At 47.2% G+C, this 19,310-nt stretch overlaps 2 protein-coding genes across 2 annotated transcripts; both read right to left on the reverse strand.

The window, feature by feature from the left end:
- Positions 1–546: 546 nt before the first annotated feature.
- LOC149526089 (olfactory receptor 52R1-like) lies at positions 547–1,494 on the reverse strand. Its single transcript, XM_089777197.1, has one exon. It carries the CDS (start codon positions 1,492–1,494, stop codon positions 547–549), a length of 948 nt encoding a protein of 315 aa, XP_089633323.1.
- A 9,591-nt stretch (positions 1,495–11,085) lies between these two features.
- Positions 11,086–12,030, reverse strand: LOC149526090 (olfactory receptor 52M1-like). Its single transcript, XM_089777198.1, has one exon. It carries the CDS (start codon positions 12,028–12,030, stop codon positions 11,086–11,088), a length of 945 nt encoding a protein of 314 aa, XP_089633324.1.
- Positions 12,031–19,310: the final 7,280 nt, after the last annotated feature.

Below are 19,310 nucleotides of genomic sequence, written 5' to 3' on the forward strand. Positions count from 1 at the left end.
TGCTTTTATATGACTTCCAGTCTCCCTTCTGTCCTCGTGGCTGGCCTGCTGGACCGAGGGCCACATCCTCATTGCAGGCTTCTTGTCAGTCAGCAGCAGCTCTTGTCATAATCATGGTCTTCATGGAGCCCAGCTGGAGGGGATGAAGGTGGAGATGACCCACGGAACCATGGAGAAAGGGGCGGAGAGGAGGCAGTGAGATTGCTGGGACATTGGAGAGTGAGGACAGAGGTGGAGATATGGGGGATGAAATGGAAAAGAAGGGGGGAAGTTTTGGCAGAGGGCGCGGCTTTGAGTCAGGGAGGGCACAGGGCCTCAGAGGTTCTATTACCAGAAAATTGGAAATGTGGAAACCCTACAAGTCAATGAGATGAACCCTGATCAGTTCACCAGCTCGTTTCACTGGCAGACCACAGTAAGAGAAACACAGGATTTAATAACTCTCTGATGGGCCAATAAGTGATTTAGGGCAGAGGGCCCAGAACCATGTCACCAGCCAGCTCTGCACGGACCTTACTTTGGAAGTCTGAGCACCAGGAGAAATACTCAGGAGCCTTTATGAATAAACAGCTGCAGCAGCCTGTCCCAGATCTGTTTGGTCCTCACCCCATAGATGATTGGGTTCAGCATGGGGGGCATCAAGGCATACAGGTTGTTAATGAGAACTTGGAAAGGGTGAGGCTTCTTCATTTCAAATCGGGTAACAAGGGAGAAGAAAAGACCAGGGATGTAAAACACTAAAATGGAACAGAGGTGGGAGAGGCAGGTTTCAAAAGTCTTGAGCCGGGCTTCTTTTGTGGGGAGGCGGAAGATGGCCCTGAGAATCTGGGTGTAGGAAACAACAATAAAAATCACATCTAGACCATTAACACAGAATAGTACAAATAGCCCATAATAGTTACTGACACTGGTGTCACCACAGGCCAGCCCTACTATGGCCACGTGTACACAAAAAGGCACGGGAATGATGTTGGATCTACAATATGACCACTGTCTTGCCAGGAGGACACTGGGCAGTGTGATTAAGCCACCACGCAGCCCCACAGCCAGGCAGACCTTGCTCACCACGGAGTTTGTCAGGATGGTGGAATGTCTTAGGGGATGGCAGATGGCCACGTAGCGATCCAAAGCCATGGCCACGAAGATCCCAGACTCTATTATTATGAAACAGTGAAAGAAAAAGAGCTGAGTGAGGCAGGCACTGAAGTCGATCTCCCTGGAATTGAACCAGAAGATGCTCAGCATTTTTGGCAGGGTGGACGTAGACAGGATCAGGTCAGTCATGGCCAGCATGAAGAGGAAATAGTACATGGGCTCATGGAGCTTCGACTCCGTCTTCACAATGAAGAGGATGGTGAAGTTCCCCAAGAGGGCTGTGATGTACATGGTGCAACAGGGGATGGAGATCCAGACATGGGCCGTCTCCAGGCCAGGAATGCCCAGCAGGATGAAGATGGAGGGGTTGATGAAGTGGGTTGTGTTGGAATTTGACATGGAGTAGAGTAGAGTGGGCCAACTCTGAACTAGAAGAATGTCTCCTTTATGTATGTTCTCCTGACTTCCTGGTGCTCTTGGTCTAAGATGATGGTCGTAGGACAAATGCCTGGAAGAACAGACAATGTTCTATAGGACAACATATACACTACTGGTAGCTGGTGTCTAGTTTGAAAGAGATTGGCGTCTTCACACACTGGAATGTGATATTTTCATTGTTCAAATTAATGATTGATGAACAACTGGCCTTTCTAATGTGAATTCCATATTTCATGTGGTCTGGGAAACTTTAATAGGCACAAGCAGTAATAAATGACTTTGAGCCCTTATTCCCTATCTCGGCTCCTGAATGCATTGAAAGTCAGGCTAGAGATTCCATGCTATACGGAGTCACCCATTCACCTGGTTACTCAAAATTTCAGAGTACACATAAACACCTGCTCAGTCACAGCAGTGGCCATAGCCAAGAATATCTCAGGATGCCAATGGACTGGGATGGAGAAGAACTTGCTCAGTTTTTGTCACCTGGTCTCTGGAAGGGATGTAGCTCATATAAAGTGTGTTTGTCAGACACGTTATTGGAATGGGAGAGGCTGTGTTTAGTTTAGGGAAGAGAAAATCAAGGATACATGAGGCTCTTGATGGAGAGTTGATGTGATTGCACTAAAATGAAAATAAAAAGGGCAGCTTCCCAACCAGGAATATCTATAGATAATAAGGGCTAAAAGCCACAATACCACAGTCATTGCTGGTGACAAACTTGGGCTAAGCACTCCGATGAGTGAAAAAGAGAAATCAGAAATTGGCATGGAGGGAGCAATCTATAACAAAGGGGAGAAAGGATAAAAAAATCAAATAATACAAATTGGAAGTTTTGAATATAAATGAGGGATTTTAAAAAGACCATGGAAACATCCAGGACTAGCTGGGCTAAGGATAATAGAAAGGAGGCTATTTAGCATATTAATAATATGGAGATATACCATCTTATAGAACTGGAAGGGACCTCGAGAGGTCATTGAGTCCAGTCCCCTGCCCTCACAGCAGGACCAAGTACCATTCCTGACAAAAGAAATCACAGAAAAGGTTGAGCCAATCCCTAGATGGAGAAAGGAAATTTGTTTGCAGTTGGGTTTATCGGGATCCTTTCTATATCTGAAGCCCTTCACAACATCATCAAAGGCTAGAAGAAATTAAAACACCACTGCAGAGAAATGCTTGGCTGTGGGGTTAGAAGGAGGAGCCCTGGGCAGCCATAACAATTGGTTTGGGGCATTTGATGAGTGGGGTCCATTCAAAGAAAAAGTATTAACATAGAGAGATTCAAAGTTTCCCTCTCACCAGAGGGAACGCAGCCCCAACCCACAGACTAGAGGAACACAGAAGGATTTCATTGGGATGGAGGGAGAAATAGGGGTATGTCTAGACGACATGGCTCGGTCGATGGAGCCATGTAGATGAGTTTACTAGACATAGGAAAATGAAGCGGCGATTTAAATAATCACGGCTTCATTTACATCAAAATGGCTGCCGTGCTGTGCCGATGCGTTGTTTAGTGGCACAGCAGGGCAGTCTGGACATGCCGTGGTCAACAAGGGAAGCCTTTGTTGACTGCTCCGGTAAACCTCATTTCACGAGGCATAATGGAGCGATCGACAAAGGCTTCCCTTTTCGACCACAGCGCATCCAGACTACCCCGCTGTGCTGCCAAACAGCTGATCAGCACAGCGTGGCGGCCATTTTGATGTAAATGAAGCAGTGATGATTTAAATCGCCGCTTCATTTTCCTATGTCTAGTAAACTCATCTACATGGCTCCGTCGACCGAGCCATGTCGTCTAGATTTACCCTAGATAACAAAGCAGGCGAAAGGGAAAATAGCATATAATACAAAGTGGAAGTTATGACAATGAATGAGGGATGTTAAAACATCATGGGAATATAAAAATAATTTGCAAGGAGAGGAATCATGAACAAAGGAGGAAATCCCAGCACAACGCCATGCCCGGGGCTCTTGTTAACCTTTGGAGGTACAAACAGGGCAGTGCTGAGTTAGGACAAAGGAAGGATTTTATCTCTGCCCTTGGCACTGGTGGAACTGTCTGTGTCCAGCCCTGAGGTCCACATTAAAAAAAAAGTTGAAAAATTGGAGTGTGTACAGAAAAAAGAGTAAGAGAATTCAGGGTTTTCATCTATGCACTGTACACCGTAATAACCGGCTCTGTCATCCAGCAGAGGAGGGCCAAGTGGTCAAGTGGCTGGAAGCCATCGGCTTCATGCTGTGCACACGGGGGTCACCGGGACAGATCAGCATCTCTAAGTGTTACTTTCCTTGCCATTTCCAAAGGGCAGATACCAGGTGAGTTTGCTCTAGCAGAGTCACAGCAGGCTAGTGTCACTAGGTGATGCCACTGTGCTCAGTTGTGATGGTGTGCCCATCTCTGGACACTGCTGGGTAGGAAGGTGCAGAGAAATGGGAAAGGAGCCAGAGGAGAATGAGAAAGATGCTCCAAGGGGCGGAACTCGAGCCGCCTGAGCCAGCGAAAGGAACCGGGTGAGTTTAGTTGGGTAAGGAGAAGACTGAGGGGACAGGACAGGGGTTTTCAAAGCCTTGGACAGGTGGCATGAGAAAGCTGGAGGGAAGCTGGTGAGGGCTGCAGAGGGCAGGGCAAGAGGCAAGGGGAGCAAACTGCAGCACGGCAGAGTCAGCTTGAATCTCAAGGAAAACTTCCTCCCGTTGAGAACAGGGAGATCATGGAACAGATGCCCATGGAGACCAGGGAAGCTCCTTCGCTGGAAGTTTCAAAAGGAGGGTAGAGAGCCAGGTGTCTGCATGAAATGTAACAGCCTGTGTTAAACAGCATTAATTGCGCCTTCTCACCTCAAACCTCATGAATCTGTCACTAAAGAAAGTAGACCAGACTGTTGCATCTACTGTGTCTCCCCACACTCTAAGGCTGTGTCTACACTGGCATGAATTTCCGGAACTGCTTAAAACGGAATACTATTCCGTTTTCAGTTTTTCTGGAAAAGAAGCATCTACATTGGCAGGCTGCTTTTCCGGAAAAGAGCCCCGATCGCCAATTTCACTTTTCCACACCAGTCATGATGTCCTCTTTTCTAAGTGGAAAATCCAAGTCTTTTTAATCTCTCTTCCTATGGGACCTGTTCCAAACACCTCATCATTTTTGTTGCACTTTTCTGAGTCTTTTCTAATACCAAGATATCTTTTTTGAGATTAGGTTACCACATCTGTACACACTACTCAAGATGTGGGTGTATCATGGTTTTATACAGAGGAAGAAGATATTGTCTGTTTTATTCTCTATCCCATTTCTAATGATTCCTAACATTCTGTTTTTCTGATGGCCACTGCACACTGAGTGGATGTTTCCAGAGAACTATCCAAAATGACTCTGAGATCTCTCTCTTGAGTAGTTGTAGCTAAATTAGTCCCCATTATATTGTATGTAGAGTTGGGATTATGTTTTGCCAATGTGCATTACTTCACATTTATCAACATTAAATGTAATTTGCCAATTTGCTGCCCAGTCACTTAGTTTGGTGAGATCTTTTTGAAGCTCTTCACAGTCTACATCGGTCTTAACTATCTTGAGCTGTTTGGTATCATCTTCAAATTTTGCCATCTCACTGTTTACCCCTTTCTCTAGATCATTCATATATAGGTTGAATGAGATTGTACCTGGACAGACCCTTGGGGACCCCAATGCTTACCCCTCTCCGCCATGAAAACTTACAATTTAACCCTACTCTTTGTTTCCTGTCTTTTAACCAGTTATCAGTCCAGGAAAAGACCTTCCCTCTTATCCCATGACAACTTACTTTACTTAAAAGACTTTCTTTGAGGGACCTTGTCAAAGGCTTTCTGGAATCTATATCCACTCAACCCCCTTGTCCACATCTTTTTGACTCTCTCAAAGAACTCTAGGGCTGTGTCTAGACTGTCCAGTTTTTCCAGAAAATCAGCCGCTTTTCCAGAAAAACTTGCCAGCTGTCTACACTGGCCGCTTGAATTTCCTGAAAAGCACTGACGATCTCATGTAAGATTGTCAGTGCTTTTCCAGAAATACAATGCTGCTCTTGTTTGGGCAAAAGTCTTTTTCCGAAAGACTTTTGCGCAAAAGGGCCAGCATAGACAGCATAGTACTGTTTTCCGTCAAAAAGCCCCGATCGCAAAAATGGTGATCAGGGCTTTTTTGTGGAAAAGCGCGTCTAGATTGGCCACGGATGCTTTTCCGCAAAAAGTGCTTTTGCGGAAAAGCGCCCTGCCAATCTAGACGCGCTTTTCCGAAAATGCTTTTAACAGAAAACTTTTCCATTAAAAGCATTTCCGGAAAATCATGCCAGTGTATACGTAGCCCTCAAGATTAGTGAGGCACGATTTCCCTTTCGAAAAACTATGTTGACTTTCCTCCAACAAACTATGTTCACAATGTGTCTGACAATTTTATTCTTTACTATATTTTCGCCTAATTTGCCCGGTACTGACGTTAGAATCACTGATCTATAATTGCTAGGATCACCTCTGGCAAGACATTATTGGAGCACAGAGCTTAGCTAAGTGGAATTCCCAAATGGATTGGCCATTGTAGCTGCTGCCGGTCCCATCACAGTCAGTGCAGGCTGTCTGGCGGTTTCAATTAGGTCTCATTTCAGTTTCTGATCAGTTTGACAATTGTTAAGCATTTGGACTGAAATATCCCCAAACCACGTCTGCTTCTGGCTGAATTGTTGCTTGGAAGTGTCAGACGTGAGAGTTTAGCCAGCGCATCTAATGCAACAGGAGAGAAGGGGTGTGGCCCTTGTTGCAAAATTCTTAAGATTGTTACAGTGAGGAGTCTGTCACCTCCTGGCTTTCCGGAGATATAAGTGAGGTCACAATTCTTCCTCCAAAGAGAGTTTTACCTCCGTGGAGCCGGAGCTACAGACTTTTGCTTTGTATTTCATACCTGCTACCACATTTCCTCCTGATGTATGCCCCGGGCCACTAAAATGCACCAACCAAAGAGCTGGAGGGATCAGCCCGGGTGCAGATACATGACAATGGATGGTATTTTCACCTTCGGTAATGGAGGAAACCCATCCCCTGCAGCAAGGGACCTCGTAGATTTAATGTCGGTGCAGTGCAAAAAAGGACCAGAGACTTACTCCTTCTCCCATCAGACTTACGATGCACTGGGTTAATGAGGAGGAGAGTTAATCAGCAGTGGATGGTACCTGTGAATCCTGGGGTGCAAGTGTCTTCCAGGGAAAACTCTCTCAGGTAGCCACGTCCCTCGCCTCTCTCACTGCACCGTCTGCAGCAACATCCCACACTGAGAGCCGATGAGGGGATTGCACCATTTATAACATAACTCTGGGCTTCCTGAGCATTTACGGGAGACCCGGCATCTGTGTATAAACAGGCTGCTGACTGGAGAGTCTCAGGCCAGTGTCTCTGTCCCATGTCTGCCGCTGGGCTCTTTATCCAGGGATAGCAGTAAACTGTAATTAGGGGATTTCCCAGTGGGAGATGATCCAGAGTCTCTGCTGAGTCAGAAGGGAATTGGCTGCTCTGTGTATTTGTCTTTATTTTAAAATTATAGCTGATTTGTTTTTTAAAAAAAAACCACTTGGGATAATGCTGTAGGCAGTACAGAGAGGCTACGTCTAGACTGGCTATATTTTCTGGAAATGCTTTTAATGGAAAAGTTTTCCGTTAAAAGCATTTTTGGAACAGAGTGTCTAGATTAGCACGGACGCTTTTCTGCAAAAGAACTTTTTGGGGAAAAGCGTCCATGCCAATCTAGACGCGCTTTTGCGCAAAAAAGCCCCAATCACCATTTTTGCAATCGGGGCTTTTTTGCGGAAAACAAATCTGGGCTGTCTACACTGGCCCTTTTGCGCAAAAGTTTTGCGCAAAAGGACTTTTGCCTGAACGGGAGCAGCATAGTATTTCCGCAAAAACACTGACAATCTTACTTTTGCGGAAATTCAAGTGGCTAGTGTAGACAGCTGGCAAGTTTTTCCGGAAAAGTGGATGATTTTCCGGAAAAACTGGCCAGTCTAGACACAGCCAGAGAGATCGGCAGACAGATGGCTGAGGGGAGACACACAGGCTGTGTCTACATTGGCATCCCTTTCCGGAAAAGGGATGCTAATGAGAGGAGTCGGAATTGCAAATCCGTGGGGGATTTCAATATGCCCCGCGGCATTTGCATTTACATGGCTGCCGCTTTTTTCCGGCTTGGGGATAAGCCGGAGAAAAGCGCCAGTCTAGACACGATTCTTCGAAATATAAGCCCTTTTCCAGAGGATCTCTTATTCCTACTTCAAAGACTAGACTTCAAAGACTAGACTTTCTCAGGGGAAGAGGTTCTGATTAAAATAGAGGATGAGAAGGAGTTTCCCATCAACCTCTGGGGGGAAGACTGCCCCACGCCCCACCTCCAACGTGTCCGTTTGGACTAAAGAGCCCTCTGCTCTTAGCCCTCTGACCTACCACTTGAGTGCCCATGCCTTGGCTGAGGTTGTGACAAGCGACAATCCTCTGAGGGTCTTGATATACACAGACAGGGACACATCCAACTGCAGTCACATGAAGGCTTTGACTAGCCCATCACAAACCAACAATAAAGAGGTTCTAGCTAATTTGCCCCCAGCTGTACCCTCTGGCCCTGGTCACAAGACTGCCTAGGGTAAGTTGTTCCCCAACCAAACCGTTCCTGAATGTGGAGAGCACAGTACCTCAGCCATGGGGCCAGAGCAGTATTCCCTTATGATTTCATCTAGATAAAATACTAGCAAGCAGTTTTATTAAGATTTTAAAAGAGTACAAGTAACAGTGAACAGGCCAACACCAGGGAAACTCGTCTGCCCCCCTCCCGGCCCCGGACCCCTTAAAGGGGCACAGGCTGGCTACGGTGCCCGTGTCAGGTGCAAGCCTGCCAGCACCCAGCCAGCAGACCCTGCATCTGGCACAGATCGAGCCACCCACCCGATGCCCCCCAGCCCTCCCCCTCTTCCCGGGACCAGGCTAGCGGCTCCCGGGAGCTTGCCCGGGACCACAAGAGGCGGGCACCCACCTGGGCTAGTGCAGACATCGTGGACCTCGTCCATGATCTCCGCACTAGGCACAGGAAAGTGGCCGGCTAGGGCAGGAGAGCTGCCAGCCTGACCACCCAGGAGCAGGTGTGCAAGAGAATCAAGGGGGTCCACTGAGACCCCCGACCCTGAGCCCTGAGCTTACAATGGCCGTCCTGGGTCAGACCAAAGGTCCATCTAGCCCAGTAGCCTGTCTGCCGACAGTGGCCAAACCTAGGGACCCTGGAGTGGATGGACCAAAGACAGTGACCAAGCCATTTGTCTCGTGCCATCCCTCTCCAGCCTTCCACAAACCTTGGGCAGGGACACCGCTCCTACCCCCTGGCTAATACCACTCCATGGACCCAGCCTCCATGACTTGATCTCACTTCCCTTTAAACTCTGTTCCAGTTCTAGCCTTCACAGCCTCCTGCAGCAAGGAGTTCCACAGGTTGACTCTTTGCTTTGTGAAGAACAACTTTCTGTTACTAGTTTGAAGCCTGCTACCTATTCCTTTCCTTTGGTGTCCTCTAGTCCTTCTTTATGGGAACTACTGAAGAACTTTTCTGTATGCACCCTCTCCATCCAACTCCTGCTTTTAGAGACCTCTATCCTGTCCCCCCTCCGTCTCCTCTTTTCTAAGCTGAAAAGTCCCAGTCTCTTTAGCCTCTCTTCATATGAGACCTGTTCCCAACCCCTGATCATTTTAGTTACCCTCCCCTCTCCCAGCCTCTCTCTTCCCCTCTCCCACCTCCTTTTCCCAGTCTCCCCCAGTTTTGTTCAATAAAGACAGATTCCATTTTGGAAGACACGTTATCTTTATTTTGTACATCAAGAAGAGGGGCTAGGGAAGGGTAAGTGGAAGGAGGTGAGGGAGGAATGGGGCACGAGCCCCCGATGGGGAGGACTGGGTTGGCTCTGCGGGCTTCTGGGTGTGGAAGCTCTCCTGCAGCCCCCCAATTGCCCTCTCCCCCCAGATGGCAGCCTGCGGCAAGTGCAGCCGGGCTGATGGCCGAGTGGTGTGATGTGCCCAGTGTGGGTACTCCGGGCAATCCAAGCCAGGACTGCTTTGCAAGCGGGGCACCCCTGAGAACTGTCTGTCCGGGGTGGGGTCGGGACCCTTTAAGCGCAGCCCTCGGCTAGCCTGAGACAGCATCTCCTCGCTCTAAGTCCTCCTCTGATGCCCTGCCGGCACTGCTTCCGGCCATCCTTAAGCCCAGTTCAGGGTCCACTTAATGTGGACACGCTAATTCGAACTAGTTTTTTAGTCAGGATCCGTTAGTTCGAATTAGCTTAGTTCCAATTAACTAATTCGAACTAAGTTAGTTCGAATTAACGTTGTAGTGTAGACATACCCTGTCTGAGGTGGAGGGAGTGTGTGCAAAGCTGTCATTTTTGTTGTGCCCATACAAATCCCAAAATTTGTAACTTTGCAGTGTTACCACCTCTATTCTTGCAAAGTTCAGTGTGTCCTGTAACACTTTTCAGTTTAGCCTAGTGATCTCAAACGGCAAAAAGTGGTCTTTCATGATATCTCTTTGTATCTGTGCAGCACTTTAATATTGTACGATCACAGTGGTGTAAACTCAATATAGATAGTCATCACTGTCATGAGATTGTCTGCCTCGGTTTCCCCGACCATAAACATAGCAGTGTCACCATAGTGCTTCTTGAGTACTACTCCTAACATGTCCAAACCATTTTGAGACCTTCTCCATTTCCTCCCATTCTCAGAGAGAGAAGATTTGTGCTCTCTGGAATAAGAGGTATGATTTATTCCTGAAGATCTTTCACATCTAGTTTCTGTGCCCTGCCAGCCCAGGTGATATATATCTACCCTCTGCCTGAGGTGACATCATGCTTTACCCATTTCGACAGCATGAGCAACATCCTGTCTCAAAGTGACAGACTAACACAACTACTGCTCTGAGACTTAAAGACACAGTGATATTTTACACAGCACATCCGAACGGCTTCCTGTTGTCCGACTGCCCTCTTGGCTGTCCTGCTGGCCCCGCAGCTACATCTTCATGGCAGATGTCCTGTCAGTCTGTGGCAGCTCTTGTCATTACCCTGGTTCAGAGGGAACACAGTTGATGGGGATGGAGGTGGAGAAGATCCACTGAATGATGGAGGAAGGGGCAGAGAGGAGTGGGCCAGAAAGCTGGGGCATTGGAGAGTCAGAACACAGGTGGGAGGTGAACTGGAAAAGGAGGTGGGGAAAAAGGTTGGGCAGAGGGTGAGGCTCTGAGGGAACAGGCAGAGAGGGCACAGGGCCGCAGAGGTGCAGTTACCAGAAAATAGGAAAAGTGTAAAATCCTACAAGTTAATGAGATTTACTGGATCAATTCACCAGCTCGTCTCATTGATAGAACCTAGTAAGATCAGGACAGGATTTAACACCTCTCTGATAGGCCAGTAAGTGATTCAGGGACGAGGGCCCAGCACCATGTCACCAGCCAGCTCTGCACAGATCTTAGTTTGGAAGTCAGAGCCCCAGGAGAAAACTTCAGGAGCCTTTATGAATAAAAAGCTGCAGCAACCTGTGCCGGATCTGTTTGGTCCTCACCCCATAGATGATGGGGTTGAGCATGTAGGGCATCAAGTTGTACAAGTTGTTAATGAGAACATGGAAAGGGTGAGGCTTCTTGTCAAATCGGGTCACAAGGGAGAAGAAAAGACCAGGGATGTAAAATATTATAATAGAACAGAGGTGGGAGATGCAGATGCCAAAAGTTTTGAGCCGGGCGTCCTTTGTGGGGAGGCGGAAGATGGCCCTGAGGATCTGAGTGTAGGAAACAACAATAAAAATCACATCCAGACCATTAACGCAGAATAACACAAATAGCCCGTAATAATTACTGACATTGGTGTCACCACAGGCCAGCCCTACCACGGCCATGTGTGCGCAAAAAGGCATGGGGATAAAGTTGGATCTACAATATGACCACTGCCTTGCCAAGAGGACACTCGGCAGTGTGATGAAGCCACCGCGCAGCACCACGGCCAGGCAGACCTTGCTCACCACGGGGTTTGTCAGGACGGTGGAATGTCGCAGGGGGTAGCAGATGGCCACGTAGCGATCCAACGCCATGGCCACAAAGATCCCAGAATCTATTGTTGAGAAGCAGTGAAAGAAAAACATCTGGGCGAGGCAGGCACTGAAATCGATCTCCCTGGAATTGAACCAGAAGATGCTCAGTGTTTTGGGAAGGATGGCGGTGGACAGGACCAGGTCAGTCATGGCCAACATGCAGAGGAAATAGTACATGGGCTCATGGAGCTTCGATTCCATCTTTACAATGAACAGGATGGTGAAGTTCCCCAAGAGGGCTATGATGTACATGATGCAGAAGGGGATGGAGATCCAGACGTGGGCTGCCTGTAGGCCAGGAATGCCCAGCAGGATGAAGATGGAGGGGTTGGTGAAGTCAGTTGTGTTGGAATCTGACATGGAGTAGAGCAGAAGGGGTCGTAGTCTGACGTAGAACAATGTCTCCTGTACGTACCGTATGTTCTCCTGATGTTCTGGCGGTCTGGGTCTAGGATGACGGTGTCAGGACAAATGTCTGGAAGGACAGACAAATGTTCTATAAGACCACACATGCACTGCTGGTAGCTGGTGTCTTGTTTGACAGAGATTGGTGTCTTCACACACTGAAATGTGACATTTTCATTGTTCAGAGAAATGATTCATGAATAGCTGGTCTTTCTAATAGGAATTCCATATTTTCTGGAGCTCCATGCTCAATAATATGTTGGTGTCTGGGAAACTTTAAAAAGCAGTAATAAATGACTTTTTGCCCTTGTTTCCCATCTCTGCTCCTTACTGCATTGAAAATCAGGCTAGAGAGTCTGTGCTGTTGGGAGTCCCGCATTAACCTGGTTACTCAAAATTTCAGAGTGGGAAACCCCCCCAAACCTTTGCCAAAACCTGTGCCAGAGGGAACCATCCCAATTGGAACTGCCCTAAGTGAAACGCCTTGGAGGTCATAGCTAGCAACAGCACATAAACACCTGCTCAGTCACAGCAGTGGCCAAAGCTGTGACTATCTTGGGATGCCAAATGACTGAGATGGAGAAGAACTGGCTCAGTTTTTGTCACTCAGTCTCGGGAAGGTATAAAGCTCATGTAAAGTGTGTTTGTAAGACAAGCTGTTGGAATGGGGGAGGCTGGCCTATGTGGAGAGACTGAAAAGGGAAGGACTGTTTCATTTAGGGAAGAGAAAATCAAGGGGGACACGAGGCCATTGATACAGAGTTGATATGATTGCACTGAAATGAAAAAAATAAAACTGGGAAACTTCCCAACCAGGAATATCTATAGATAATATCACAGTCATTTCTGGTGACAAACTTGGGCTAAACACTCAGCTGAGTGAAAGAGGGAAATCAGAAATTGATGTGGAGGGAAAAAGCTATAATTAAGGGATGAAAGGATAAAAAAAATCAAAGAATACAAATTGGAAGTTTGGAACATGAATGAGGGATTTTAAAAGGACGATGGAAACATCCATGATTAGCAGGGCTAAGGATGACAGAAAAGAAGATATTTAGCATATTAAGAACTAATGAAATCACAGAAAAGATTGAGCCAATCACTAGATGGAGAAAGGAAATTAGTTTGCAGTTGGGTTTACTGGGATCCTTTCTAGGTCTGAAGCCCTTCACAATGTCATCAAAGATCTAGAAGAAATTAAAACTTCACTGCAGAGAAATGCTTGGCAGCGGGGTTACCAGGAGGAGCCCCCGGCAGCACAGTGAGGTGCAAAGTTTCTGTCTCACCACAGGGAACGCAGCCCTAATACACAGACTAGAGGAACATGGAAGGATTTAATTGGGATGGAGGGAGCAACAAAGCTGGCGAAAGGGAAAATAGCAAATAATACAAACTGGAAGTTATGAAAATGAATGTGGGATGTTAAAACATTATGGAACTGAAAAAATTATTTGCAAGGCGAGGGATCATGAACAAAGGAGTAAATCCCAGCACAATACTATGGCCAAGGGTTCTTGTGACCCTTCGATGCATAAACAGGGCAGTGGTGAGTTGCGACAAGGGTTTATCTCTCTCCTTAGCACTGGTGAAACTGTCTGCATTCAGCCCCGGGGGCCACATTAAAAAAATGTTGAAAAATAGGCGCGTATACAGAAAAGAACCACAAAATGGCTGGCAGCTAGAAAAAATGCTGGAGAGTGACAGAAGTCAGGATTTTCATCTATTCTCCTTACCCTGAAATAACCGGCTCTGTCATCTAGCAGGGAAAGGCAAAGTAGGGTCAAGTGGCTGTAAGCTGAAGCCAGACAAATTCCAGCTGGAAATAAGGTATGTCTACACTAGCCCCCTAGTTCGATCAAGGGAGGTTAAAGAAGGTGACCGAAATTGCAAATGAAGCCCGGGATTTAAATATTAGCATGTTCCCAGCCGGTCGCCATTTTAGAAATTGACTAGCCCGAAGTAACTGCCCGCCTCTACACGCGGCAGTGAAACAGGATTCTGAATTAAAGCCCTAACACAAATTAGCTGGTAAAACACATTGCAGGAGGAAGACCAGCTAATTCGAGTTAGGGCTTTAATTCGGAATCCCGTTTCACTGCCACATGTAGACATGGGCAGTTACTCTGGGCTAGTCAATTTCTAAAATGGCGACCAGCCAGGAACATGGTAACGAAGTGCGGGATGTTTAAATCCCGGGCTTGATTTGCAATTTCGGTCGCCCTCATTAGCCTCCCTAGATCGAACTAGGGGGCTAGTGTAGACGTACCCAAAGGGACAAATATTTAGCACCGAGGGTGATTAACCACAGGGGTAACTGTGAAGGGAAGGGGGGGATTCTCCAGCTCCCCATATCTGCAGATGCAGCCTGGCTGCTTTGCTGGGCGAGGAGCTGGAGGGCTGTCTGCACTTGAAATGCTACAGCAAGGCTGCCTGAGTACATCAGCATGTACTGCTCACCCGGACGGCAGGTGTTCTCCCATCATAGGTACATCTCCTCCCTGGGAAGTGGCAGGTTGGTCAATGGAAGAATCCAGCCATCGGTCTCATGCTGTGCACACCGGGGTCACCGTGACAGACCAGCATCCCTACATCACACTTTTCCTGCTGTTTCCAAAGGGCAGGTGCAAGGTGCGTTTGCGCTAGCAGAGACACAGCAGTCCGGTGTTGCTATGTTGCTAGGTGTTAGTACAGTTGTACCAGTTGCAGTGCTGGGCCCATCTCTGGACACTGCTGGGTAGGAAGGTGCAGATAGACTGGAAAGGAGCCAGAGGGGAATGAGAAAGTTACTCCAAATGGTGGAACTCGAGTCGCATGAGCCAGTTACAGGAACCGGGTGAGTTTAGTTGGGTAAAGAGGAGACTGAGAACACATGACGGGGGCTGTGTCTAGACTGGCAAGTTTTTCCTCAAAAGCAACTGCTTTTGCGGAAAAACTTGCCAGCTGCCTACACTGGCAGCTTGAATTTCTGCAAGAACACTGACTTTGTAATGTACAAAATCAGTGCTTTTTGCGGAAATACTATGCTGCTCCCATTCGGGCAAAAGTCCCTTTTGCGCAAAAGGGCCAGTGTAGACAGCTCAGATTTGTTTTCCACAAAAAAGCCCCGATCTCAAAAATGGCGATCGGGGCTTTTTTGTGCAAAAGTGCGTCTAGATTGGCACGGACGCTTTTTCGCAAAAAGTGCTTTTGTGGAAAAGCATCCGTGCCCATCTAGACGCTCTTTTCCGCAAATGCTTTTAATTTCATTTGGTAACCCCTAGTTCTTATATTGTGGGAATAAGTAAATAATTTTTCTTATTCACCTTTTCCACACCAGTCATGATTTTATAGACCTCTATCATATCCCCCTTAGTGTCCTCTTTTCTATGTGGAAAATCCAAGTCTTTTTAATCTCTTTTCCTATGGGACCTGTTCCAAACCCCTCATCATTTTTGTTGCACTTTTCTGAGCCTTTTCTAATACCAAGTTATCTTTTTTGAGATTAGGTGACCACATCTGTACACAGTATTCAAGATGTGGGCGTACCATGGTTTTATATAGAGGCAAGAAGATATTGTCTGTCTTATTCTCTATCCCATTTCTAATGATTCCTTACATTCTGTTTTTCTGATGGCCACTACACACTGAGTGGATGTTTCCAGAGAACTATCCACAATGACTCTGAGATCTCTCTCTTGAGTAGTTGTAGCTAAATTAGTCCCCATTATATTGTATGTAGAGTTGGGATTATTTTTTTCCAATCTGCATTACTTCACATTTATCAACATTAAATGTAATTTGCCATTTTGCTGCCCAGTCACTTAGTTTGGTGAGATCTTTTTGAAGCTCTTCATAGTCTACATCGGACTTAACTATCTTGAACTGTTTGGTATCATCTTCAAATTTTGCCACCTCACTGTTTACCCCTTTCTCTAGATCATTTATATATAGGTTGAATAAGATTGTACCCAGGACAGACCCTTGGGGGACCCCAATGCTTACCTCTCTCCACCATGAAAACTTACCATTTATTCCTACCCTTTGTTTCCTGTCTTTTAACCAGTTATCAGTCCAGGAAAGGACCTTCTCTCTTATCCCATGATAACTTACTTTACTTGAGAGACTTTGTTTGAGGGACCTTGTCAAAGGCTTTCTGGAGTCTAAGTATACTATATCCACTCAGCCCCCTTGTCCACATCTTTTTGACCCTCTCAAAGAACTCTAGAAGATTAGTGAGGCACGATTTCCCTTTAGAAAAACTATGTTGACTTTCCCCCAAACAAACTATGTTCACAATGTGTCTGACAATTTTATTCTTTACTATATTTTCAACTAATTTGCCCGGTACTGACGTTAGAATCACTGATCTATAATTGCTAGGATCACCTCTGGCAAGACATTATTGGAGCACAGAGCTTAGCTAAGTGGAATTCCCAAATGGATTGGCCATTGTAGCTGCTGCCGGTCCCATCACAGTGAGTGCAGGCTGTCTGGCGGTTTCAATTAGGTCTCATTTCAGTTTCTGATCAGTTTGACAATTGTTAAGCATTTGGACTGAAATATCCCCAAACCACGTCTGCTTCTGGCTGAATTGTTGTTTGGAAGTGTCAGACGTGAGAGTTTAGCCAGCGCATCTAATGCAACAGGAGAGAAGGGGGGGGCCCTTGTTGCAAAATTCTTAAGATTGTTACAGTGAGGAGTCTGTCACCTCCTGGCTTTCCGGAGATATAAGTGAGGTCACAATTCTTCCTCCAAAGAGAGTTTTACCTCCGTGGAGCCGGAGCTACAGACTTTTGCTTTGTATTTCATACCTGCTACCACATTTCCTCCTGATGTATGCCCCGGGCCACTAAAATGCACCAACCAAAGAGCTGGAGGGATCAGCCTGGATGCAGATACATGACAATGGATGGTATTTTCACCTTCGGTAATGGAGGAAACCCATCCCCTGCAGCAAGGGACCTCGTAGATTTAATGTCGGTGCAGTGCAAAAAAGGACCAGAGACTTACTCCTTCTCCCATCAGACTTACAATGCACTGGGTTAATGAGGAGGAGAGTTAATCAGCAGTGGATGGTACCTGTGAATCCTGGGGTGCAAGTATCTTCCAGGGAAAACTCTCTCAGGTAGCCACGTCCCTCGCCTCTCTCACTGCACCGTCTGCAGCAACATCCCACACTGAGAGCCGATGAGGGGATTGCACCATTTATAACATAACTCTGGGCTTCCTGAGCATTTACGGGAGACCCGGCATCTGTGTATAAACAGGCTGCTGACTGGAGAGTCTCAGGCCAGTGTCTCTGTCCCATGTCTGCCGCTGGGCTCTTTATCCAGGGATAGCAGTAAACTGTAATTAGGGGATTTCCCAGTGGGAGATGATCCAGAGTCTCTGCTGAGTCAGAAGGGAATTGGCTGCTCTGTGTATTTGTCTTTATTTTAAAATTATAGCTGATTTGTTTTTAAAAAAAAAACCACTTGGGATAATGCTGTAGGCAGTACAGAGAGGCTACGTCTAGACTGGCTATATTTTCTGGAAATGCTTTTAATGGAAAAGTTTTCTGTTAAAAGCATTTTTGGAACAGAGCGTCTAGATTAGCACGGACGCTTTTCTGCAAAAGAACTTTTTGGGGAAAAGCGTCCATGCCAATCTAGACGCGCTTTTGCGCAAAAAAGCCCCAATCACCATTTTTGCAATCGGGGCTTTTTTGCAGAAAACAAATCTGGGCTGTCTACACTGGCCCTTTTGCGCAAAAGTTTTGCGCAAAAGGACTTTTGCCTGAACGGGAGCAGCATAGTATTTCCGCAAAAACACTGACAATCTTACTTTTGCGGAAATTCAAGTGGCTAGTGTAGACAGCTGGCAAGTTTTTCCGGAAAAGTGGATGATTTTCCGGAAAAACTGGCCAGTCTAGACACAGCCAGAGAGATCGGCAGACAGACGGCTGAGGGGAGACACACAGGCTGTGTCTACATTGGCATCCCTTTCCGGAAAAGGGATGCTAATGAGAGGAGTCAGAATTGCAAATCCGTGGGGGATTTCAATATGCCCCGCGGCATTTGCATTTACATGGCTGCCGCTTTTTTCCGGCTTGGGGATAAGCCGGAGAAAAGCGCCAGTCTAGACACGATTCTTCGAAATATAAGCCCTTTTCCAGAGGATCTCTTATTCCTACTTCAAAGACTAGACTTCAAAGTAGGAATAAGAGATCCTCCGGAAAAGGGCTTATTTTCCGGAGAATCGCGTCTAAACTGGCGCTTTTCTCCGGCTTATCCCCAAGCCAGAAAAAAGCGGCAGCCATGTAAATGCAAATGCCGCGGGGGATTTCAATATCCCCCGTGGATTTGCAATTCCGACTCCTCTCATTAGCATCCCTTTTCCGGAAAGGGATGCCAATGTAGACGTAGCCACACACTTTCCGCAGACACTCGTGGCTCTTGCTAAGGGAAGTGAAATCAATAGTCCTCGACTGTGTGTATCATCCCATTTGCAGGATCTGTCACTGTGTCTTCACATCAGCTGGCAAGGAACGTCATCAAGAAAGAAAGTCGGTCTGTGGCTTGGGCCTCTTGCCAGGGCCAATCTCTAAACAGTTCTTAGCACCGAGGCCACGGCCAGGGAAAGGTCTGTGGCAGAGGCCTGTAGTCTGGGCCGAATCTCATAATCTGAGCCCCAGGCCCGAATCAGGACAGATAGTGGAGGGTCGATGGCTCAGGGCTGTCCTCAGGCCAAGTACCAAGCCCACATTCTATAGCCCTACCCCCTTAGTCCAGGGCAGGCAGTAAAAAAGCCTGTGACTCAGGCATAGCCTCAGGGCCGAAAAGCAAGGGGATTGGGCATCCTAGATACAGCACACTGCTGACAATCACAGCGCCTGTGGCCTAGAGTTTGGGGGCTGCTGTGCAAAGGGTGGGGTGATGGGGCAGAGGAGGAGAGGGCCCTCCCAACTCCCTTGCACCCCATGCAGAGCTTGATGACAAGGAATTCTGCCGCTTGTTGACTGGGGAATCCAGCCACCCCACAGTCTCGGGTTCTGTGGCCACCAAACAGCCAGACTACGATCGGCTGCCCCTTGGCCATGGCCTGCCTTGTCATCCATGAGTACCTGGATTCATGGGAGTCCTCTGCTTCCACTGGGCTGAAGGCCAAAGTCAGTCCCATGGGCTCCTCAGTGTCTTGGTCAGTGGCTGGCTCGTCCTGTCTTCAGCTTGCGGGGTATCCACAGCAGCCTCCCGACCTGGGGCAGGCGGGAGGCATCT

Source organism: Pelodiscus sinensis, chromosome 1 (assembly GCF_052426305.1).
Source record: "Pelodiscus sinensis isolate ZL-2025 chromosome 1, ASM5242630v1, whole genome shotgun sequence".
NCBI classification, from domain to species: Eukaryota; Metazoa; Chordata; order Testudines; family Trionychidae; genus Pelodiscus; species Pelodiscus sinensis.

Excerpts from the sequence above, each read along its gene's own strand:
- LOC149526089 (XM_089777197.1), bottom strand. The coding sequence starts at position 1,494 with ATGTCAAATTCCAACACAACCCACTTCATCAACCCCTCCATCTTCATC.
- LOC149526090 (XM_089777198.1), bottom strand. The coding sequence starts at position 12,030 with ATGTCAGATTCCAACACAACTGACTTCACCAACCCCTCCATCTTCATC.